General features: G+C 48.1%; 2 protein-coding genes across 6 annotated transcripts in view; both read left to right on the top strand.

Annotated features, from left to right (window-relative positions):
* The window catches only part of SFXN2 (sideroflexin 2), a 61,994-nt gene extending 45,188 nt beyond the window's left edge, over window positions 1-16,806 (top strand). For 2 of the 5 annotated variants that reach the window (XM_046027107.1, XM_046027106.1), the window contains exons 2-12: window positions 7,403-7,587; window positions 7,758-7,928; window positions 9,587-9,685; window positions 10,620-10,695; window positions 11,009-11,094; window positions 12,395-12,455; window positions 12,824-12,890; window positions 13,637-13,686; window positions 14,021-14,070; window positions 15,738-15,785; window positions 16,525-16,806. In XM_046027107.1, the coding sequence (XP_045883063.1) occupies window positions 7,427-7,587; window positions 7,758-7,928; window positions 9,587-9,685; window positions 10,620-10,695; window positions 11,009-11,094; window positions 12,395-12,455; window positions 12,824-12,890; window positions 13,637-13,686; window positions 14,021-14,070; window positions 15,738-15,785; window positions 16,525-16,624 (969 nt within the window). In that variant the 5' untranslated portion in view covers window positions 7,403-7,426 and the 3' untranslated portion in view covers window positions 16,625-16,806. Of the gene's footprint in view, window positions 1-5,878; window positions 6,004-7,402; window positions 7,588-7,757; window positions 7,929-9,586; window positions 9,686-10,619; window positions 10,696-11,008; window positions 11,095-12,394; window positions 12,456-12,823; window positions 12,891-13,636; window positions 13,687-13,777; window positions 13,984-14,020; window positions 14,071-14,902; window positions 15,053-15,737; window positions 15,786-16,524 lie in introns of those variants that run through there. The other 3 variants (XR_006821230.1, XM_046027105.1, XM_046027108.1) reach the window with 3 other exon arrangements.
* Window positions 16,807-23,174: 6,368 nt separating this feature from the next.
* WBP1L (WW domain binding protein 1 like) overlaps window positions 23,175-24,130 on the top strand; it is a 59,416-nt gene continuing 58,460 nt past the window's right edge. Inside the window, exon 1 of the mRNA XM_046027016.1 lies at window positions 23,175-23,321. Within this exon, the coding sequence (XP_045882972.1) occupies window positions 23,232-23,321 (90 nt within the window). The 5' untranslated portion in view covers window positions 23,175-23,231. The remainder of the gene's footprint in view (window positions 23,322-24,130) is intronic.

Consider the following 24,130-nt stretch of genomic DNA (forward strand, 5'->3'; position numbering starts at 1 on the left):
CCTTCCATATTTTGGCTACTATAAATAATGCTGCAGTAAACATAGGGGTGCATATATCTTCTTGAATTAGTGTTTTCATATTCTTTGGGTGGAACTACTGGATCATATGGTAATTCTATTTTTAATTTTTTGAGAAACCTCCATACTGTTTTCCACAGTAACTATACCAGTTTGCATTCCCATCCAGGTGTTGATTTTTTAGTAGTTGTCCTTGGTGTTTGTTTTCTGAGCTTTCTGGGCTTGTGGTTTGGCGTCTGTCATTAGTTTAGAAAATTCTGTCATTATTGCTTTAAATATTTCTTCTCTTCCCTTCCCTCTTCTTCTTCTGGCATTCCCATTACGTGCATGTTACACCTTATGGAATTGCCCCAAGGTTCTTGGGTTTTCTATTCTGTTTTTCTTTTTTTTTTTCATTTTTTCTTTACTTTTCAGTCTGGGAATTTTTTGCTGACACATATTCAAGCTCATAGAATTTTTTTTTCCCTCTTTAAATATTTTATTTATTTATTCACAAATAGGCAGAGAGGCAGGCACAGAGAGAGAGGGAAGCAGGCTCCCTGCTGAACAGAGAGCCCGATGCGGGGCTCGATCCCAGGACCCTGAGATCACGACCTGAGCCGAAGGCAGAGGCTTAACCTCTTGAGCCACCCAGGCGCCCTGCTCACAGTTTTTCCTTGGCCATGTCCAGTCTACTGATGAGCCCATCAAAGACATTCTTCATTTCTGTTACAGAAATTGTTTTAAAGACTTTTTATTTGAAAGAGCAAGAGAGAATGAGCACAAGCAAGAGGAGGGACAGAGGGAGAGGCCCAAGCAGACTCCCTGCCAAGCGCAGAACCCAGCATGGAGCTTCATCCCAAGGACCCTAAGATCATTACCTGAGCCAAAGTCAGACGCTTAACTGACAGAGCCACACAGGCGCCCCCAGAACTTTTTTTTTTTCTTCTAAATTTCCAGCATTTCCTTTTGATTCTTTCTTAGAGGTTCTGTCTCTCTGCTTACATTATTCATTTCTTCTTCCATGTTGTCCATTTTCCCACTGGAGTCCTTAGCAAATCAATCATAGTTATTTGAATTCCTGTTCTGATAATTCCAACATCTCTGTTGTCTGGTTCTGATACTTGCTCTCTCTTCAGACTATGTTTTTGCCATTTGGTGTGCCTTGTCATCTTTTGTCGGGAGCCAGATGTGTGTGCCGTTTTACCTTTGTCTGGTGAGATGTTGGGTTGTATTTACTGTTCGCTGAAGCTGTAGGTATCAGAGATTAACATTTTCTTTGGGGTCCTTGTTTTTGTCTCTCCTGTTGTCTTTGGGTTTCTAGAGACTTCTTTTTTTTTTTTTTTTAAAGATTTTATTTATTTATTTGATAGAAATCACAAGAGAGGCAGGCAGAGAGAGAGGAAGGGAAGCAGGCTCTCCGCTGAGCAGAGAGCCCGATGTGGGACTCGATCCCAGGATCCTGAGATCATGACCTGAGCTGAAGGCAGCGGCTTAACCCACTGAGCCACCCAGGCGCCCCCTAAGATTTTTTTTATTTATTTGACAGAAAGAGAGCACAAGCAGGGAGAGTGGCAGGCAGAAGGAGAAGCAGGCTACTGGCCGAACAAGGAGCCAGGCACAGGACTCGATCCTAGGACCCTGGGATTGTGCCCCGAGCTGAAGGCAGATGCTTGACCGACTGAGCCACCCAGGTGTCTATAGAGTTTTCTTTCTAAACAACACATCTGATCTTGTCACTCTGATTAAAATCTTTTAATGGCTTCCTGAAATTCTCAAGCAAAAATTCAAAAGCCTTAGCTTTTTTTTTTTTTTTAAGATTTTATTTATTTGACAGAGATCACAAGTAGGCAGAGAGGCAGGTAGAGAGAGAGGGGGAAGCAGGCTCCCCGCTGAGCAGAGAGCCTGATGCGGGGCTCGATGCCAGGATCCTGAGATTATGACCTGAGCCGAAGGCAGAGGCTTAACCCACTGAGCCACCCAAGTGCTCCTAGCTTTTTTTTTTTTTTAATTTTTATTTTTTATTCTTTTTGAAAAAGATTTATTTATTTATTTATTTGAGAGACAGGGTATGTGCAAGCGCGGGGGCAGGAGAGGGAGCAGAGGGAGAGGGAGAGAGAGCATCTCAAGCAGACTCCCTGCTGAGCACGGAGTTCCACATGGGGATCAATCTCACAACCCCAAGATCATGACCTGAGCTGAAACCAAGAGTCAGCCACTTAACCTACTAAGCCACCCAGGTGCCCGCTTAAAGATTTTATTTTTAAGTAATCTCTACACCCAACGTGGGTCTTGAACTCATGACCCCAAGATCAAGAGTCACGTGCTCCCCCAGCTGAGCCATCCAGGCACCCGAAAGCTTTAGCTTTTTTATGACTGCATTTTCTCTCCTCTCTTAGCATATCAGTTATACTCCCTCTGGATTTTTTTTTTTTTAAGATTTTATTTATTTATTTGACAGACAGAGATCACAAGTAGACAGAGAGGCAGGCAGAGAGAGAGAGAGAGAGGAGGAAGCAGGCTCCTTGCCGAGCAGAGAGCCCGATGCGGGGCTCGATCCCAGGACCCTGAGATCATGAGCTGAGCCAAAGGCAGAGGCTTTAACCCACTGAGCCACCCAGGCGTCCCCCCTCTGGAAATTTTCTAGTGGTTTCCTAGAGCTTGCGGTACCCATTTACTAATCCAAGTCCACTTTCAAATAACACCAAAGCACCTGTCCAGTAGTGCAGGTAACCTACACCAGTATTCCCAGGTCCTCCCTCGCAGCTGGTAGAGTGCTACTGTCACTCATGTCACTGCCTATGGGCTATAATCATCACATACGTTGTTGCTGCTGTTACTTTGAACAAAAACTCTGTTCAACTGGTAACAATTGGAATAAGAAAAATATTTTATTTTACCTTCACTTATTCCTTCTGACACTCTTTCTTTATGTAGGTCTGACTTTATGACCTCTTATCTCTCTCTCTGAAGAACTCTAACATCTTGCAAGTCAGTTCTGTTGGTGATAAATTCCCTCAGTTTTGTCTGGGAAAGCCTGTATTTCTCCTTCACTGTAAGGCATAATTTAGCTGGTGTAGAAGTCTAGGTATGTGTTGCTTTTATCTTTCAAAGCTTGAAATATTTCACTCTATGCTCTTCTTGCTTGGATGGTGTCTGAGGAGAAAGCCAATGAAGTTCCTATCTTTGTTCCTCTGTAGGTAAGGTGTTTTCTTTTCCCTCCCTCAGATTTCTTCCTTGATTTTCTTTTTCTTTTTTTAAAGATTTTATTTATTTATTTGAGAGAGAGAGAGCAAGTGAGGGGAGAGTCAGAGGAAGAGGGAGAAGGCGGCTCCCCTGCCTAGCAGGATCCGGACTCCCATGACTCTGGTGGGATCATGACCTGAGCCAAAGGGAGATGTCTAACCGACTGAGCCACCAGGTGCCCTGAGTCTGGTTTTTTGTTTGTTATCTTTTTTTCTTTGTTCGTTTGTTTTGTTTATTAAATACCACATATGAGTGGACGCATCTGGTACTTGTCTTTCTCTGACTGTCTTGGTTCACTTAGCATTATACTCTCTAGATCTATGTTGTTGCAAATGGCAAGATCTCATTGTACGTATATGCCACATCCTTCATATCCATTCCCCTATCCGTGGGTACTTGTGCTCCTTCCATATTTTGGCTACTATAAATAATGCTGCAGTAAACATAGGGGTGCATATATCTTCTTGAATTAGTGTTTTCATATTCTTTGGGTGGAACTACTGGATCATATGGTAATTCTATTTTTAATTTTTTGAGAAACCTCCATACTGTTTTCCACAGTAACTATACCAGTTTGCATTCCCATCCAGGTGTTGATTTTTTAGTAGTTGTCCTTGGTGTTTGTTTTCTGAGCTTTCTGGGCTTGTGGTTTGGCGTCTGTCATTAGTTTAGAAAATTCTGTCATTATTGCTTTAAATATTTCTTCTCTTCCCTTCCCTCTTCTTCTTCTGGCATTCCCATTACGTGCATGTTACACCTTATGGAATTGCCCCAAGGTTCTTGGGTTTTCTATTCTGTTTTTCTTTTTTTTTTTCATTTTTTCTTTACTTTTTAGTCTGGGAATTTTTTGCTGACACATATTCAAGCTCATAGAATTTTTTTTCCCTCTTTAAATATTTTATTTATTTATTCACAAATAGGCAGAGAGGCAGGCACAGAGAGAGAGGGAAGCAGGCTCCCTGCTGAACAGAGAGCCCGATGCGGGGCTCGATCCCAGGACCCTGAGATCATGACCTGAGCCGAAGGCAGAGGCTTAACCTCTTGAGCCACCCAGGCGCCCTGCTCACAGTTTTTCCTTGGCCATGTCCAGTCTACTGATGAGCCCATCAAAGACATTCTTCATTTCTGTTACAGAAATTGTTTTAAAGACTTTTATTTGAAAGAGCAAGAGAGAATGAGCACAAGCAAGAGGAGGGACAGAGGGAGAGGCCCAAGCAGACTCCCTGCCAAGCGCAGAACCCAGCATGGAGCTTCATCCCAAGGACCCTGAGATCATTACCCGAGCCAAAGTCAGACGCTTAACTGACAGAGCCACACAGGCGCCCCCAGAACTTTTTTTTTCTTCTAAATTTCCAGCATTTCCTTTTGATTCTTTCTTAGAGGTTCTGTCTCTCTGCTTACATTATTCATTTCTTCTTCCATGTTGTCCACTTTCCCACTGGAGTCCTTAGCAAATCAATCATAGTTATTTGAATTCCTGTTCTGATAATTCCAACATCTCTGTTGTCTGGTTCTGATACTTGCTCTCTCTTCAGACTATGTTTTTGCCATTTGGTGTGCCTTGTCATCTTTTGTCGGGAGCCAGATGTGTGTGCCGTTTTACCTTTGTCTGGTGAGATGTTGGGTTGTATTTACTGTTCGCTGAAGCTGTAGGTATCAGAGATTAACATTTTCTTTGGGGTCCTTGTTTTTGTCTCTCCTGTTGTCTTTGGGTTTCTAGAGACTTCTTTTTTTTTTTTTTTTAAAGATTTTATTTATTTATTTGATAGAAATCACAAGAGAGGCAGGCAGAGAGAGAGGAAGGGAAGCAGGCTCTCCGCTGAGCAGAGAGCCCGATGTGGGACTCGATCCCAGGATCCTGAGATCATGACCTGAGCTGAAGGCAGCGGCTTAACCCACTGAGCCACCCAGGCGCCCTTCTAGAGACTTCTTAAATAAAGTCTGAAACTTCCAATTCTTTCTGTGGTCGTTCGGTTCTCCCTGTTAACACATAGCAGCATTGTACTGCCTGCAGTGGTCAAGTGCGTGAGAAGAGAGAGTGTTCTATAGTCCCGTGATTAGTTCTCGGCCTTGGAGTGAACCTGTGTCCCCGGACCTTCAAGAGTGCTCCTTAGGCTCTTCTCGCCCCCTTTAAATGAGATAGGAAGGGTAAAAAGAGCTGGAGTTGGGTATTTACCTTTTCCCAAGTTGGTTAGTTTCTAGGAAAACCCAAAATGGTTAGGCTCTGGTAAAACAGGCTCTTTTGAAGACAGGCTTTATTAGGAAGAACACCTCTGGGTATACTTCAGAATGACTACTTTTCCCATCTCCGTGTCAGAAGTATGAGGGTTTTTCTCTGGTCTTCACCTTGAGAGCCTGGTAAATGCTTGAAGGTGAACTCAAAAGTGAGCCCCCACACTCAAGGTTAAATCCCCTTGGAATTTTGAATTTGCAAGCTTGTTCACACTGAGCAGCAATTGGTTAATTATAGTTTAAGTTTTCCAGTGGTACTTGCCCAGCGGAGGGCTTCTGTTCCCAGTAAGCTGTGGTTCTCTGTGCTTGCCTATTTCTCCAGACTTGGGGGCAGTGGTTTGCCCTGGGACCTCAGTTCACTGAGGCATCTAAGAAGAATTGTTGATGTTTTGTTTTCTTTCAGCTTTCTTTCTTGTTGCAAGGACAGGAGCGACAGTTTCCAAGTTCCTTACATGTCAGGCCTGCCTTAGTTTTTCAAGACATGGATTCCAGAACCCAGTTAGAGACAAGAATTCTAAAGGAAATCAGGTAGAATTAAAATCCTGGCTTCACTGGCTAATGCTTATATGACTTGGTAAAGTTACTTACCTGTGCCTTGGTTTTCTCTTCCATAAAATGGGGTTAGATTAAAGGGTATTTATTTTATAGCATTGCTGTGAAGATGAAGTCAGAAAAATGCACGTCAAGCCCCAAGCAAAATGTCTAGCATAGAGTCGCAGCTCAGTAAGCATTAGCTGTGATCACATTATCTGGTCCCCAGTGTCCTGTGTGCGGTCACCGCTGGCTCTTTTTTTTGCCTGGGACACCTCTCCTCTATCTATCTGATTCTACCCATCCTTCAAAACATTGTTTATTTCTTCTGTTCACAAAGCATGTTCAGGACCCCTTATCCCTTTCAGATAAGGGGACTGTATAATTTATCATCCAAGTCCGGGACACTTAAAAAAATTTTTTTTAAAGATTTTATTTATCCATTTGAGAGAGAGACAGAGAGAGCATAAGAGGGGTGAAGGTCAGAGGGAGAAGCAGACTCCCCATGGAGCTGGGAGCCCGACGTGGGACTTGATCCCGGGACTCCTGAGCCAAAGGCAGCTGCTTAACTAACTAAGCCACCCAGGCACCCCTAGTCTGGGACACTTTTGAGAGTGGAAGGGAGTGCTATTAATAATTAGCCCAGGACAGCAGTCCCAGGGAAACTGGGAGATCTGGTCGTCTCACTTTTAAATGTGTCTTCTCTGGTTTTCCATTGCCCCCAGTGTCTGCTCACATCATTGTTCACACTGCTGTCCTTGTGCTCTCCTTGTCTTTTACCCCCCATCCTGTAAGTCCTTGAGGGCAGGCATGGTGCCTCACTCGTAGCCATGGCATGGGATCTCTCACGGGGTTGTGTGCACCATGCACACGCGTATGCGCACACGCACACTGAAATGATGGGAGTGATTGTGCCATGTTCATTTCCACCTCTCTCTGTAATTGTTTCTACTTTGAATGTGATCCATGCCTTCTGCGTCCTTCAGATAAATCTGTTTTCTACAGCTCACATTCTTTCTCTTCTGGGAAGCCCCCTTTCCTTCCGGCGCCCCACCATCTCTGCTTTCTCTCATTTCCTGTACTTACTGTTGCTGTGTATATTATCTTCTGTTCCTTGGCCGGGCTCTTCTGCTATTGCACTCAGCAACCCAAGGACAGGCACCGTGTTGTCCCTGTTTCCAGGGTCTTCCCCGGCATGAGCAAGCACAAGGCTGACTGCCAGCAGCCGCTCGGGAAACCCATGTTGGTCTCTGGTTGTTCAGTCCGCTGCCCATTCACCGGGACCTTCCCGAGCCTGGTCAAATGCTGTGAGTCGCTGGTGAAAGCAGGCCTTCTGTAACCGAGAGAGGAGCTCAGGGACTCGGGGGCACAACCTCATTTTCCCTCTGTTCTTAAGTCCACAGTTTTGTGTGTGAGTGAGATGGAGGCTGATCTGTCTGGCTTTAACATCGATGAACCCCGCTGGGACCAATGCACTTTCCTGGGACGGGTGAAACACTTCTTCAATATCACAGACCCACGCACTGTCCTGGTACCAGAGCAGGAGTTGGACTGGGCCAAGGTGATGGTGGAGAAGAGCAGGTGAGCAGTGAGCGGAAGGGACTCGAGGCCCTGCAGCCACACGGGTGGATCCCGTGGGGAGGAGGTGGAAACCGAATATGGGGGAATGGACAGAGCTCTCAGGCAGGAGGCGGCAGAGTGACTTGGGGGCAAGGGGCCTGGGCTGTAACTCTGTTGTCCGTGTGGGGCAGAATGGGGGTCGTGCCCCCAGGCACTCAAGTGGAGCAGCTGCTGTACGCCAAGAAGCTGTACGACTCTGCCTTCCACCCTGACACCGGGGAGAAGATGAACGTCATTGGCCGGATGTCCTTCCAGGTCCCCGGCGGCATGATGATCACGGGCTTCATGCTTCAGTTCTACAGGTAGAGAGAGCCTGGGAGTAACGCAGCGGGCAGTGTGGCCACTGGGGTCTGCCAGGCAGGGAGCCCTGTGGTGAGGATAGTAATAGCCATCTCTGCTGACCCCTTACCGAACACCAGGCACTGTGGTCCATTCTTTCCGTGGATTACCTCGTTTAATCTCATCAGCCCCACAGAGAAGTACTACTGTCATCTCAACTTTATAAGTGAAGAACTGAGGGTCCAGAGTGGTTATGTAACCTGTCCCAAGTTCACACAGCCGGGAAACATGGGTGCCTGGATGTTAGCTGAGGCGGTTGTCTCCAGAATGCTCAATGAATAAGCCATCCTAATTCCCTCTTTAGAAAGCACTTATTCAATAATGAAATTTTAATTTATTTTTATTTTTTATTTTTTTAAAAGATTTTATTTATTCATTTGACAGACAGAGATTACAAGTAGGCAGAGAGGAGGAAGCAGGCTCCTCGCTGAGCAGAGAGCCCGATGCGGGGCTCGATCCCAGGACCCTGAGATCATGACCAGAGCCGAAGGCAGAGGCTTTAACCCACTGAGCCACCCAGGCGCCCCTGTATTTTTATTTTTAAATCTATTTATTTTATTTTTTGCAGAGAGAGAGAAAGTACATGAGTGGGTCAGGGGGCCATGGTAGTAGGGAGAGGCAGAGGGAAAGGCAGAGAGAAAATCCCAAGCAGGCTCCATACCCAGTGCAGAGCCCGAGTTGGGGGCTCGATCTCATGACCCTGAGTTAATGACCCGAGCCAAAATCAAGAGTCAGACACTTAACCGACTGAGCTGGTCAGGTGCCTCTAGTGCTTGTTTATTTATTTATTTTTTTACAAGATTTGATTTATTTATTTGACAGAGAGAGACACAGTGAGAGAGGGAACACCAGCAGGGGGAGTGGGAGAGGAAGAAGCAGGCTTCCTGCTGAGCAGGGAGCCCGATGTGGGGCTTGATCACAAGGACTCCAGGATCATGACCTGAGCCAAAGGCAGACGCTTAACGACTGAGCCACCCAGGCACCCCTCTAATGTATTTTTATAATGTAATGTCTCAGTAAAAAATACAGGAAGATGACCCCCGCCCCCCGCCCCCCTAAAATAGGAAGACCCTTTCAGCCCAGTGGGGAGAGAACAAACTTTCTCTGCAGCTGCTGGAAATTTTACTCCTCCCTCTTCCTCTCCACCCTCTGGTCCCCTCCCCCATGCATCCATTTGTCTAGTTAGTGAGCCAGGTCTTGGGCCAGGTGTGGGGAATATTAAGACTCAGCTCCTCCCCTCAAGGAACTTTCAGTTTTGTTGAGCAGACCAACAAGTAAACAGTTATAGTTCAGCTTGCTAAGTGGTAGATCAGAGGGAGAGTATGGGATTGTGAGAGCAGGGAGCATAGAATGACTCACTGTTCCAGGAAGGGCAGGAGAAGGGTCAGGAAGGTTCCCGAAGAAGCAGTGACCTCTCAACAGAGCAGGATTTAGCCATGGATGGAATGGGGGTGTGTGTGTAGATGTTCTAGGCAGAGGGCCCAACCTGTGCAAAGTCCCTGATGCATGAAACAGCATGGGAGCAGTTTGGGGAACAGCAGGCTGTCTGGTTTGCTGGTGTGCACCAAGCCCTCCCTTCCATTGGATTCTTCTTTGCCTCTCTGGGCCTCCCTTACGGCAGGACGATGCCGGCGGTGATCTTCTGGCAGTGGGTGAACCAGTCCTTCAATGCCTTAGTCAACTATACCAACAGGAATGCAGCTTCCCCCACGTCCCTCAGGTAGGAGACCTGAACCCCAGGCTGTCCATGTGGGTCTGGAGCAGGTGGCTGTCCTCTTGTCTTCAGGAGAACAGCCCTTCTAAAGGGTTCTTGGGCTGTCTTCTCTGGGTGAGGCTTGTACGGGGCTGGTGACCAAGTCCCCCATTTTAGGGTTTGCAAGTATTTTCTGAGACTGACTAGGAGAGTATCTTCCTAGACCGATTCAAAGTTTATTCCTTCCTTCATTCTCAAATAGTTCTTTTTTTTCCCCCTAAGATTTTATTTATTTGTGTATTGAGAGAGAAAGAACATGAGCAGAGTGGTGGGCAGAGGGAGAGGGAGAAGCAGGCCCCCTGCTGAGCAGAGAGCCAGATTCAGGACTCAGTCCCAGGACCCTGAGATCAGGACCTGAGCCAAAGGCAGATGCTTAACCCACTGAGCCACCTGGACACCCCCTCATCTATTTCTTGAGTAGGTTTTAAGTGCCAGGCATGGTTCCAGGGTCCTTGTTCTTATGGAATCTAGGGTCTTTTAAGCAAACAAATACAGCAATTTTAGGTTGTGACTGCTGCCCTTAAGGAGACAAACAGGTGACAAGATAGCAAACAGCAGAGGGGCATCTGTATGGATGGGCTGTTTGCGGAAGTCTTTTCTGTGGAGCCCATATTTCGGCTGACTTCTGAAGGATAAGGATTTAGCCTACGGAAGAATTCCCCAGATAGGGAGCAGCAGCAAGCGAAGGTTCTGAAGCAGAAAAGAGTTCGGGGTGTTAAAAGTACCGAAAGGAGGCCCAGGGGACTGGAACAGTGCATGTGTTGAGGATGGGGAAGGTCACAAGATGAGACAGGTCACGTTTCAGGCAAGAAGCCTCATTTCCAGACTTTCTCAGTCACGCCAATGTCTTGCCCTCAGCCGGCAGGGCTCCCCACTCTCAAGCGTGTCTCTCCTCCACTAGGCAGATGGCCCTTTCCTACATCACAGCCACAACCACTGCCGTGGCCACTGCTGTGGGCATGAACATGTTGACCAAGGTACTGTCTGGGGCTGCTGGGGGGCATGGTGGCCGCTAGGGGGCAGCAAAGTCCTAGGGAAAACATCCCCCAGGCCTGGCGCTGTTGCCCTTGTCTGAGTGAGTCCGGTATGGCTAGAACCCAGCCCACTAGGGGGTAATGTAGCAGAGGTATCCCCAGGTTAGTCTTTCTCGGGTCTTTGAGGGAACCTGGGTTCCTAGACCAAGTGTCTGGATCGATGTAGCAGTACAGAGCTCTGATTTATTTTGTAGTCCTTAAGCTCCCTCCCCTCCCATCTTCCGGTATGAGCCCTGTTGCTCCCTTCCCCCAACAGAGAGCTCCACCCCTAGTGGGCCGCTGGGTGCCCTTCGCCGCTGTGGCTGCTGCTAACTGTGTCAACATCCCAATGATGCGACAGCAGTGAGTATGGGGATCCCATTTCCTCCGTACAAACCACAGGGTAGCAGGGCAAGGGCAGGAAACCAAGGCAGTGGGTGGCTTTGGGGGACCGAGGTGGGTATGGGGAGGGCTCCTGGGCTATACCTCTGCAGGGTCCCAAAGGATAGGCTGCTCCGAGGGTGATGGCCGAGGGAGTGACAGCTGACTTAAGTTTAATCTGTGATGAGTGTTGTGGGAGTCATTGTTTGGATGGTGTGGGATGGCGGGGAGTAGGGTAGACCTGTGGGGGTTCATCCGAGATCATGTCCTTTCAACTTCAACTGGATTTCAGTTGTGAACTCTCCCTACTTCCAAAGCCCTGGGGCTGGCTTACAGAAAGAAGTGTAGCAGAGCGAGGTGTCCAAAGATAGAACAAAGCCAAGAAGCTTTGAAAGAAGCCAGAAGAGTAGATAGATGTTTTCCAGGCACCCGGCTCTAAGCTTCGCAGCAAGAAAGGTAAAAGGAGAAACCCGTGTGTCTTGCAAGGCTTGTTTTTTTGGTGAGAGAAAGCATGGCTATTCCTCTGTTGTCCGACTAATGATGTAGTATACTCAGGCTCTCCCTGATAGCGCCTGGAAGGTATCACGTGCCGCCTAAGTGTACGCTGTTAATGCTCTGGTCATCGTTATCGCGGTCATCACCATCACCCATGTATACGAGCCACGTTTTTTGGGACTGCCAGCAAATGGGCACTGTCACAACAGCTGTTGCAGAAAGAGCACAATCCCAGAATAGTCAGGCGTACACGTTCCTCTCCTCTTTCCCTCCCATCCAGGGGCTCCTTCCCAACAAACGAAGGAGCCCCAGCCACCTGCCTGGCCTGGGGATGAGTGCTGTCAGGAGCTGGCCTGAGAATAAGTCAGCACAGCTAGTGTTTGTAGAGCAGTCACTCTGTCAGGTGCTGGACTAGGCACTCTGTAGGCAATGTCCCCTTTAATCCTCACCAGTCCTCTGCAGTGGGTGCCACGATTAGCCCCATTTTGCGGATGAGGATAACTGAGTCTTCAGAAGGATCTGGAAACTTGCTCAAGTTCAGAAACTTACTCTGCTGTTTCAGGATTTGACCTAGGCCATCTGAGCCCAGGCCTACCTCTCTTAGCCACGGCCCTAGGTCACTTCTGAGATACCACTCTCTGGAATGCATATGAAAGATCAAAGGACCAGGCTGCAGGGGCTGGCTTCCCAGAGCTTGAGTGCTTTGGCCTTGGTCCCCTGCTGTGTCCCATTGGTGGCAGGCCTCCAGCACCCTTTTCCCAAGTCCACAACTCCTGTCTGTGTTTAGGGAACTCATCCAGGGGATCTGCGTGAAGGACAGGAATCACAATGAGATCGGTCATTCCCGGGTGAGCAGAGGCATCCCTTTGGGGTGGGAGGAGGGAATTCTGTCTTCTACCCTGTCCTGTTCTCAGTAGTCAGAGCAGGCCTGGGTTCTGTCACAGGATCTCCCTGATTCCATTCTCATTCTCCTTGATTTCCTTATATTTCTTGTTCAGAACAGGCTTGTCATGTCTTTTCTCCATCATTTCTGGTCCTGAAGCCATAAAGGTCTAGCTAGGTGAGAGAGGGTTGGGTCAGGACCCAGCCCCTGGTGGGTCCATCCCTTCCCCTTTACCATTTCAGACTTGACCCTGACCCTTGGCCTCACCCTCTGATACAGCCCATGGCTACAGGATAAGGTCATTCCTGACAACTTACTCTTTTCTGCCCTCAGAGAGCTGCGGCCATAGGCATCACCCAAGTGGTTGTTTCTCGGATCACCATGGCAGCCCCTGGCATGAGTAAGATAGAGAAACCCTACCCTCCTTGGAGGACTGGGGAACACATGATGGAGGCCTCAGCCATGCTTAGCTTTTGTGGCTGGTGGGGCCCCAGCCTCTATGGCCATGCTTCTCAAACTGGCTTTTCCTACTGCAATACAAAAATGATAATTCCGTGATGTGATAGAGATTGGAGCTAATGCTACAGGGGTAGTGCTATTACAATATATAAAGGTACCAGATCCACATGTTACACAGCTTACATCTACGTAGTGCTAAATGCCGAAACCCATGGGAGAACCACACTGCAGTTCTAGGAACATCAGTTAATCAGAGACCTGGCGAAGAACGCTCTTTTCATTCCACAAATACACCTTAAGTCCCTTCACTGTGCTGGACACAGTGCAGGGTACCAGGGAGTGGTAAAGAAATCCTCTGCCGTAGTTTTGCTCCTAGCAGGGGTATGTTACCAAGTAGGGTACGAGATTTGTTTGCATGAGCCTTCAAAGCTTTGAATTTTGAGAAGGACACTTTGGGCCTGCAGCTCATGTCCTATTATAGGTGTGCAGGTGGAAAAGTCTGGAAAGCACCCTTCTGCCAGCACTTGGGGGCTAGCCTGGGGGTGGCCATGTCTACACAGTCTTCCAGTCTTCCATTCCAAAAGTACGTTCTGGAACTTCAGGGGAGGTGGGTCGCTGGTCTGATTTTGGAGAGGGATCTTGGGAAGAGTCTGACAGCCCTTCTGGCTTCTCCCTGGTCTCTTGCAGTCTTGCTGCCGGTCATCATGGAAAGGCTGGAAAAGCTGCATTTCATGAAGGTGAGTGGGGTCCTCTTTTGCATCTGCCTTGCCTGGAGCCCCCCAGCCATACCTACACTTCAGAGCTTCTGATCCTTGTCCTTCCCTCTAGCTACGGGCCTTCATCTCGCTCAAATAGGGCCAGTGCCGGTCCCCACCAGCTGCCTGCTTTAGAGGTCATGGCCGCTTGTGTGGCCTTGTCTGCAGAAAGGAAGAAGAGCCCCCTCCTCCTCTGCTTCACGGCTAGGAGCTTTGTGCCTGTGGGTTTCTAGCTGGCCGATCAGGGGTAGGGCAGGCATGGGGTTCATGTTAAGATCTCTAAGACTCATGTTGTCTTTCCTTCAATTTTGTGCAGAAAGTCAAGGTCCTGCACGCCCCATTGCAAGTTTTGCTGTCTGGCTGCTTGTGAGTAACATGTTTTCTGGGTTTGGGTTCTGTGATAGCTGGGGCACCTAAGACCTATCTTCTTGTGTTGCCTATGTTGGGGAACACGTACTCTTTTCTCTCACTTCCATAGTGCCTGAGCTCGGAACACCCATGGGCCATCCGGAGAGTTCTTGCCCCATCTTTATTGAGGGCATCAGGCTGGCTAGGCGCTATGCCCAGAGCCATGTGGAGAGCAGGGTGCTTGGGTACCCTCCTGTCCCAGTGTGGCCTCTGATCTTCAGACCCAAGAAGAGGTGAAAACCACGATACAGCCCCACCATAAAAATTCTAGGGGCACCCGGCTGCCTCAATCAGGAGGGTGTGTGACTCTTGATCTCAGGGCTGCGAATTTGAGCCCTGCATTGGGTGTAGAGATTACTTAAAAATAAAGAGTTTTTAAAAATAGCAATAAAGAAAGACATGATAACTGTGACAGTGACATTCATGTTAGCCGATGGCCCGATAGTCACATTGATATCAATGTATCAGATCAGTGGGCCAGGCATCTTGCCTGCCCACGATGCTGTCCGGCCACGATATCTCAATATAAATTAAGTAAACAAATAAATACGCCCAGACATAAAAAAAAGAGGGGGCAGCTGGGGCTGTCAAGCATCCCAACCTCGCACAAAAGGAAAACACCACAAGTCACGGCAGCATGCTCCAGCCAGCGGCTGGCCACATCCTAGCATCAGGCACACTTTACAAGGCCACGGGGCTAATTAATGACAAGAGTAACCACCAACACATGTGGAGTGTGTCCTGTGTGTCTCCACTGTGCTCATGCTCCACGTCTATCATTTCACATAAGCCCCTCAGCCTCGGAGGTCTTGGTCCTGTCATCATCTCCTTTTACAAATGAAGAACCTGAGGCTCTGTAGCTCATAATTGCTGGAGTTCGGGTCAAGTCCCCGGCAGTCTCCCGCGCCACGCTACCTTCTGCCAACTGAGTCTCCACTGCGTGAGTGGTTCCCCGGAGCTGAGCACCATCCCCGGGTCATTTCCTCTGAGCTTGGCGACAGCCCTGCAGAGTAGACCCCCCCTGTCCTCCCTCTCCTGGCTCAGGGCTAACTCGCCCGGGATTGCAGAGCGAGTGAGTAGCCAAGCTGGGATCCGAACCCTAGTCGGTCGGAGTCCCACGTGCTGTAAGACAGTGCCCCGGCCCTGAAGCACCCAAGGACCTTAGAAATCCTCTCCAGCCCTTCCTCAGGCCTCCTGCATCAGCGTCGCTTTTTAATAAGCCCCCCGAGTTGCTCGTGTTTGCAGTGAGGTTGGAGAAACTGCCATGTTCTGTTGTCTACCAACCTAGGGCTTGTGGCCGTGGGCACCAGCCCTTGGCTTTCATACCCTTCCTCCTCGGTGCTTGTGGCCTTCAGGGCCGCTGCTTGCACTGCCATTGCCTTCGTTACCTTCACCTGCTTGAAGGACGGGTGGATGGGGGGTGAGGGGTGGGAGGTGGAAGGGAGCCAATTTCATGCCATGCTGGAATGAGTATCCTGCCCTGGAGACCAGGAGGAGAGTAGCAGGGAGGGGAGCCAGGGGGCAGCGGGGAAGGCATCTCCCTGCTTCCTTTGCGGGGCTCAGAGACGGGGTGTGAACAGGCCTGTGGGGAGATGCCCCTCACATTTGTTTCTCCTTCCTTCCAGCCTCATCTTCATGGTGCCAGTGGCTTGTGGGCTCTTCCCACAGAAATGGTAAGAGTTCTCTGTTCCTCACTTTACCGAATGCCCTGTCCCTGCTCTTCCTGACCTGCCTGCTGCAGGAGACAAAGAGGGGCAGGAAGAGCAGCAGTTGTCCAAGGACAGTGCCTATCAGCCTAAACTCTGAGCCTCTTAACCCTGGGGGATGGTAAACCAGAACAGAACTCTAAGGGGCAGAGGGATGAGTTGCTCCCTCCCAGTGGAGTAAGGGCCACCCTGGAGAGAAGTGGGGGAGCAACAAGAGACTTTCTGTCCCAGTTGGTTAGTTACTTATTCTGGCTTGTGTTTGCCTGGGGATGGATGACTTGGACCGCTCTACTTCCCTCGTATGGCCTGGCAGGGAAGGGATGTGCGAAGCGATGGTGGAAAAGGGAAACAAAGCATCAGACTAGGGGAGTGGGGAGGATGAGCTCCGGGAGACTAGGTGTAGCTTGGATGTACACCGAGAAGAGGCCAGGTTCCCCTGCTTTCGTCTTCATGTTTCAGTGTCATCTGCAGACATCTCCTGTGTTCCAAGCACTGTGGCTTACAATCCTACAGAGAAGATGGAAACTTAGCACCAGGGAGAATGAAGTCAGGCCTGAGTAGAAGTAAAAACAACACATTGTGTTGTACAGAAGCCCTTTGTTCTGATGGAAAGATCAGAAAGTGCTTCTTGGAGGTGGGATTTGAGTTGGATTTTATCTGACAGTAATTTGCCGCTTGTCATAATCCCCTTCTTTTCTCTTCTCAGTGAATTGTCAGTTTCTTATCTGGAACCAGAACTCCAAGACACCATCAAGGCCAAGTATGGAGAACTTGTGCCTTACGTCTACTTCAATAAGGGCCTCTAAATGCCCCATCCCAGCAAGGATCAGTCTGTACTGATATTCACCACTCCTTCCTTAGCGGCCTTGTACACCTGTGTCCTCATTGCTCTGCCAACAGGGCCTAAAGGTCAGGGTGGATTTGGGGGTGGGGTGGGGAGCCTCCTGTTTTCACCCAGGCACCTCGGTTATTACTCCAGGGAATAAAAGTGAACAAGGGGAGCAAAGACCAAGTCTTCTCTCTGCTACCCCCCACCCTCAACTACCATCCTCTGGAGACCAGGAGCTGAGATTCCCTGAGGGAGAAGTTGCTGGAACCTGGGGGAGATACTCAAGCAAACCATTTGGAAAAATTTGGGGCATGGGGAGAAACCATTGGGATTCTAGTTCCGGCCAGGACTGGGGAAGAGTCCCTGGGGCAAAGGGAAGCTCCCACCTGTTTCTTCTTCCCTTCCTCCTCATCTTGTCTCACGCTATGGAAACTTTTGCCCCTGTAGTTCTAGCCAACTGAGAAAGGGGGAGGGAAGAAGTCTGTTGTCACCTTGGGGCTCTTCTTCATTCTTCCCCATTCTCCTCCCCAGTGCCCTCTTGTCAGAAAGTGTCTTTGGGAATGCTGCTAAACTTAGGTTGACCAAGTACCCAGGAGTTCTTAGGGCTAAAAAAAAAAAGGCCACTGCACAAGGCAACAAAGTTTCGTAGTTCTCTAAGCCCCATGACACTGACTTTGTTCTCCTGTGCTAAAATCATGTCTGGTTTGGGGGCGCCTGGGTGGCTCAGTGGTTTAAGCCTCTGCCTTCGGCTCAGGTCATGATCTCAGGGTCCTGGGATCGAGCCTCACATCGGGCTCTCTGCTCAGTGGGGAGCCTGTTTCTCCCTCTCTCTCTGCCTGCCTCTCTGCCTACTTGTGACCTCTTTCTCTGTCAAATAAAATAAATAAAATATATAAAAAAAAATCATGTCTGGTTTTACATCTGTTTAAAAGATAAATCCTAACTGTGTTTAAAAACTATGTATGTTGTTATTAATAACACATTTTAATGAGTATATTTCCCCAGCTGCCTCCCTTCCTCAGCCCGTTGGGTTAAACACCAAAGACTGGTGTGTACCGAATAGGAAAGGGGCGTTTTATCTGGATACCTCTGAGAACTAATCAGCCAGGACCAAAGAGCCTTAAAGGACACACAGCAAAGTGTAGCCACTTGCCTTTCCCATCTGGGCTCCTCTAGGTGATTTTTCAGGCTCGGGTAGCGGTGGTCATGGGAGACCACTGTGGCTTACTTGGGATCAATGTTTGTATTGAGTTATGTTTGGTAGAATTTACTGACTATTCAAATGATAACACTGTGAATCAAATTTCTTGAAAGAGCACAGTGAACTGTTTGCAGACTGAGTTAATAAAGCCTGGATGAAAAGCAGGATCTGGTCTTGCTTTGGCCTTGGGATGGAAGAGGTTACCGCAACGATAAGGGGAACCTGTCTGAGGCCTGGAGGCCATTGTCGATTTCCCTTACTACAGAGGAAAAATCCACCTGTCTTTACTGGACACTCCAGAATGGGAACTGTGTTGCTTCAGAGCAGGAGTTGACAAACCATAGCTCAAGGGTCCAAATCCACCTGCTACCCATTTTTGTGTGCCTGGGAACTAAGAATGCTTTATATTGTTAAAGGGTAAAAACAAACAAACAAACAAGAATATGTGATAGAGACTCCCATGTATGTGGCATGCAAAACAAAATATTTGCTTCCTGGCCCTTTACACAAAAAGTTTCCTTTACTTTGGAGCAGTGGTTTTTTAGGATGTGTCAGAGTCATGTGGATGAGTTGTTAAAACACAGATTATGGGTCTAGTTATGTCTCCTGAGGCAAGGGAAACAAAAGCAAAAATAAACTATTGGTACTACATCAAAATAAAAAGCTTCTGCACAGCCAAAGAGACAACAAAGCTAAAAGACAAGCTACTGAATGAGAAGATATTTGCAAATGACATCTGATAAAGGGCTGCTATCCAAAATACATAAAGAACTTATAACTCAACACACAAAAAAGCAAATAATCCAATTGGAAGATGGACAGAAAAAGGGCACTGGCTGGTTCTGTCGGTAGAGCATGTAGATCTTTATCTTGGGGTTGTGAGTTCAAGCCCCACATTGGGTGTGGAGATTCACAAAAAATAAAATTTAAGAAATGGGCAGAAGACATGAACAGACATTTCTCCAAAGAAGACATGCAGATGGCCAACAGACACATGAAAAGTTGCCCAACATCATTTATCATCAGGGAAATGCAAATCAAAACCACAATGAGATCATACCTCAAACCTGTTAGAATGGCTAAAATAAAAAACGCGAGAAAAACGTCTTGGTGAGCATGTACCAAAAAAGGAATCCTCCTGCACTGTTTATGGGAATGCAGTCAGAGAAAGAAATATCATATGATTTCACTCATATGAGGAATTGAAGAACCAAAATCAACAAAGAACAAAAAAAGACAAACCAAAAAAAAAAAAAGTGGGGGGGATGCCTGGATGGCTCAGTCAGTTAGGCGTCTGCCTTCAGCTCAGGTCATGGTCCTGGGATCCTATAATTGAGTCCCACATCAGGCTCTTTGCTCAGCGGGGAGCCTGCTTCTCCCTCTGCCTTCTGCTCCCCATGCTTGTGTTCTCTCTCTGTTCCTCACTCTGACAAATAAATAAATAAAATCTTCAAAAAAACCCCAAACAGATTCTTAACTATGGTTACCGGAGAGGAAGTGGGTGATAGGATAGGTGAATCGGATGAAGGGGATTAAGAGTACACTTACCATGATGAGCACTGAATAATGTATAGGTTTTTTTTTTTAAAGATTTTATTTATTTGACAGAGAAAGAGAGTACAGCAGAAGGAGCAGCAGGCAGAGGAAGAGGGAGAAGCAGGCTCACTGAGCAGGGAGCTTGATATGGGGCTTGATCCCGGGACCCTGGGATCATGTCCTGAGCCCAAGGCAGACGCTTAGGTCTGGGGTGGGGCCTGAGAACGTGCGTTTCTAGTAATTGTCCAGCGATGTGGTTTCTGTTGGTCTGGGGCGCACACTTCAAGGACCACTGCTCTAAAGAAAAAGGGCCTCTTCCCTGAGGCCAAGGTACTGGCTGCAATTTAATTTTTCTCCTTATTTTTTTCAAAATTAGAATAGAGTTCATATAACATAAATTCGTCTTTTTAAAGTCTACAATTCAGGAGCACCTGGGTGACTCAAGTTGGTTTGGTTAAGTGTTTACCTGAGGCTCAGGTCATCATCCCAGGGTCCTGGGATCAGGCTCCCTGCTCAGCGGTGAGCCTGCTTCTCTCTCCCTCTGCCTACCACTCCCCCAGCTTGTGCTCTCTCTCTGTCAAATGAATAAATAAAATCTTAAAAAAAAATAAAGTGTACAATTCAGTGTTTTGTAGTATACTCGCAAAGTTGTAATCATCATCACTAGTTCCAAATTTTTATTTTTTTAATTTTACTGTTTTTTTTTTAAGATTTTATTTTATTATTTGACAGAGAGAGAGAGATCACAAGTAGGCAGAGAGAGAGGATGAAGCAGGCTCCCCGCCGAGCAGAGAGCCCAATGTGGGGCTCGATCCCAGGACCCTGAGATCATGACCCAAGCCGAAGGCAGAGGCTTTAACCCACTGAGCCACCCAGGCGCCCCTACTGTTTTTTTTTAAAAGATTTTATTTATTTATTTGACAGAGAGAGATCATAAGTAGGCAGAGAGGCAGGCAGAGAGAGTGAGAGGGAAGCAGGCTCCCTGCAGAGCAGAGAGCCGACTGTGGGACTCGATCCAGGACCCTGAGATCATGACCTGAGCCGAAGGCAGCGGCTTAAACCACTGAACCACCCAGGCGCCCCTACTGTTTTTTTTTTTTTTTTTTTTTAAAGATTTATTTATCTATTTGTCAGAGAGAGAGAGACAGAGCATAAGCAGGGGGAGTGGCAGGCAGGGGGAGTGGCAGGCAGAGGGAGAAGAAGGGGCCCTGCTGAGCAGGGAGTCTGATGCCAAACTCAGTCCCAGGACCCTGGGATCATGACCTGAGCTGAAGGCAGACGTTTAACCAACTGAGCCATCCAGTGTTCCATCCAGAATATTTTTATTACTCCCAGAAGAAACTCTATACCCAATGGCAGTCTCTCTTCATTCCCTTCATCCCCCACCTCCTCAAAACCCCTAATCTACTTTCTGCCTCTTTAGATTGGCCTATTCTGGACTTTTCATGTAGGTGAAATCATGCAGTCTGTGTCTGGCTTCTTTCATTTTGCATAATATTTTTGAAGTTTATCCATGCTGTGACATGTGCAATTTGATTTGAACTGATTTCTGAGCAGAAAACTCTGTCTTTGAGCTAGCTTGCTTAGGAGAGGAGATCTGGCTTCAGCTTTGCCCATTTCCAAAGACAAATAGGAAAAACATTACCAGAGCTAGCCAGAGCTTGGAAGCAATTCAACACTGATGTTCTTTCAAGAACTGACAAACTTCTCCTTTCCTTCCCAGCTCCTTAAACTTCCTGGCATTCCTCCTCCCTGTATAGTTAGTGGCTCTTTTGGAAAAATCTGAAGTATGTGGTGGCTACAGTTTAGAGACATTTCAAAAAGCACTCATTCAAACTACATCTCAGTTTCATTCCATAAGACCTCTCTACTTTCTTTGAGTTGGCACCTGTGGAATATGGAAAGCGAGGTGGTTAGGGTGAATCAAACGCCTTCATGTGGGAAGTGCTAATCCAGATTGGGCAGGGTTTAGTATTTGTTCCATCCAGTGGCTCAGTTTGAGCTCTCAGGTAAAGAATGAAAGGGAAATTAGGGAAAAATCTCCTGTGTTTGCTGAATTGACATTATTGGGTTTCCTCATGATGATGATGCCTGGCTTTTATAAAGGAGGACTTACAAAACCTTGAGGCCAGGACTGAGACCCTGTGCTGTGAAAATAATTTGGCCCTTGCCTAATACTGAATCTTTGTTTCTTCCCTAGGGAGCTTCATTGTGGTATGGATGAATTTCCAAGGCATTTGAGATCAGCAAAAATACTTGTCACCTTTGGTAACACTTAGGAAAGCAGGATCAAGAAGAGGCAGAACCAATTTCTTCACTCTTACCTGTTTCCCACTTTGCCACCATTTAAGCCAAGAACAAACTCCCTCTGGGCTCAGCTATGGGCTAGACTAAGCCAACCTGCAAAATGTTTTGGCAGGATTTTGAGAGGAAATTGGCATCTACAGGCATCTGGCTTCTCTGGCATGGGTCGTCATTTGTTCATTTATTTTACCAACATTATTGGGCTCATGGTTGGGCCTTGTACAGGATGTTGTAGGGATTTCTCAAAAAAAAAAAAAATCGGGAGAAAGATGGTGTGCTATACAAAAAAGCGCAGATTTAGTGGCAGAGGTCAGCTAGGCAGATAATATAGATCAGCTACAGTGTGTGTTAGTGTTATGAGAATCCGGAAGAAGAAACAAGAGAGGGATGGGAACTAGGAGGTTATAAACAGAAAACTGTATGTGCATTGTGTACTATAGCATAGTACCCTGGAGACCTCTTTAAGTGTTTGGTGTAAGTGGAATGTGTGGGAAGGTGTAGTGGCCAAAGATGAGATTAAGAAGTAGGCAGGGATCAGGGCACAAAAGAGAACCATATTGAGTAGTTCGGATTAAATATTCCATAGGTAGTTCAAGTATTTTAAGAGGGAAAGCTTTAAGACAATGACATTTGGTTTTGGGTCGTAGAGGATCCTTGCTGTGGAGTGCAGCAGTAACTGAGAGGGAAGAATTGGCAACTAGGGCCAGCAGGGAGACCATTTGTATTTAGCAAGAAGATGAGAATTTGGATGGAAACTATGGGAGAGGATTTCAGAGCTGTTTCCGAGGCAGAGTCAATATAATTATGTTTCTGCAACTTGGGCCAGTTGCACCCAGCAACCGTGCCTCAGGTAAAGGTACCCTTTCAGAGAATTCAAATTGACCTAAGCTACCACCCAGGCACTTTGAGACAAGAAGAGGGACCCTGGTACCCAGGGCTGAGCTTCAAATAAAAAACGTCAAAAGAGTTTTAGTAGTTGTTTTTTTCTGAAGGAGCGCCCGGTTACCTTCTAAAACAACTTTTCTTCCAATACTCTTTAGAATCACCATACTCCTTTCCTTTCTTTGCTAAAGTGTAGAAATCTAGAACTTCCGCCACGCTCAAGATGGCTGCTTTCGAATTAGATTTTTCAATGTTGGTGCCAGATGGTCCCGCCCCCCCATCGGACTACTTCCGCCACTCTCTGTGGCGTGGGACGCCTTCACCCCGCCATGCAGCACTCAAGATGGCCCGGCTTCCTCCCACTTTTCATTGGCTGGATCCCTCTGGTCTTCCGTCTTCATGGGGGGGCGGAACTTCCATTTGATCGACAGCTATTTTGGTCAATGGACGAAGGGCAGGGGCCCACGAAGCGCTGGAACTGGAGAACCTGCCCCGTGTGTGGGAGGGTGTTTGGGCTGCGGCGGGGTGGAGCAGAGCCGGAAGCGGGAGGGGAGAGTGAAACAGGAAAAGAAGGGAAGAAGGAAGAAGAGGGAAGAGGAGGAGAGGGAGGAGGAGGAGGGAGGTGGCGGCGCCGTGGCGGAGGAGCAGGAGCAGGAGGGGGATGGAGAGGAGAAGGCTCCTGGGTGGCATGGCGCTCCTGCTCCTCCAGGCGCTGCCCAGCCCCCTGTCAGCCAGGGCTGAACCCCCGCAGGTAAGGGGGAGAGGGCGTCCGGGCCAGCCTGGGGGCCTGGGGGTCGTCGAGGCCTGGCTGGAGGGGGCTGAAGACGGCGTCGCTGCCTGGCTGGAGGGGCTGAAGGAGTGTTGTTGCCAAGAGTTGAGGGGTCCCGAGAGGGGCTCCCATGCCTGGAGTGGACAGAATCTAAGGGGGTGTCGGTGTTTAGCTGAGGGACACCTGTTTTGGTGTCAGGGAAGTGGCAGAGACACGGTGCCCAGCGAGTGTGGGGCCCTTTGAGAGGGCAGTTCGGTCAGGTCGACTGGGATGACTGTGACTGGATAGTGGTGCGAGGCTGAGGCATGGGGGGGCGCATTCGAGTCCCCCCGTGAAGCAGGTCTCCGAGGCAGTGATGCAGGGTGTACGTGTGTGCGGGTAGGGGTACGTGGGTTATTGAGGTGGCCTGAGAGGAAGGAGGGGCTGAGTGGATGTTTATTTCAAGCCGGACAGGGAGAAGTTCGGAGGGCATCTTGGCTCCATTTTTTAAATGTGTTGGAGGCAAGAGGTTGGAGGCCAGACTCTTGGAAGGCCTGCGAGATGAAGTAGATCGGGACCCCTCAGGAGGAGGGCACACGAGCTATAACAAGCTCTTGCTGTTAGACTGGCTGGCTTGGAGAGCCAGCCACTGATGCTGATCTAGGCCAGTTTAGGGCTTTTGAGCAAAGGGTGGTGCTGATGCCAATATGGGCAGCAAATGGAGCACCCCAGCTTTTCTTGCTGGGTGGCTTGCTTTTTATCCAGGCAGAGAAGCTTGCTTGTGCTGATTCCAGCTCCGGCTGGCATTTCGA

Source organism: Meles meles, chromosome 13 (assembly GCF_922984935.1).
Source record: "Meles meles chromosome 13, mMelMel3.1 paternal haplotype, whole genome shotgun sequence".
Classification (NCBI taxonomy): domain Eukaryota; kingdom Metazoa; phylum Chordata; class Mammalia; order Carnivora; family Mustelidae; genus Meles; species Meles meles.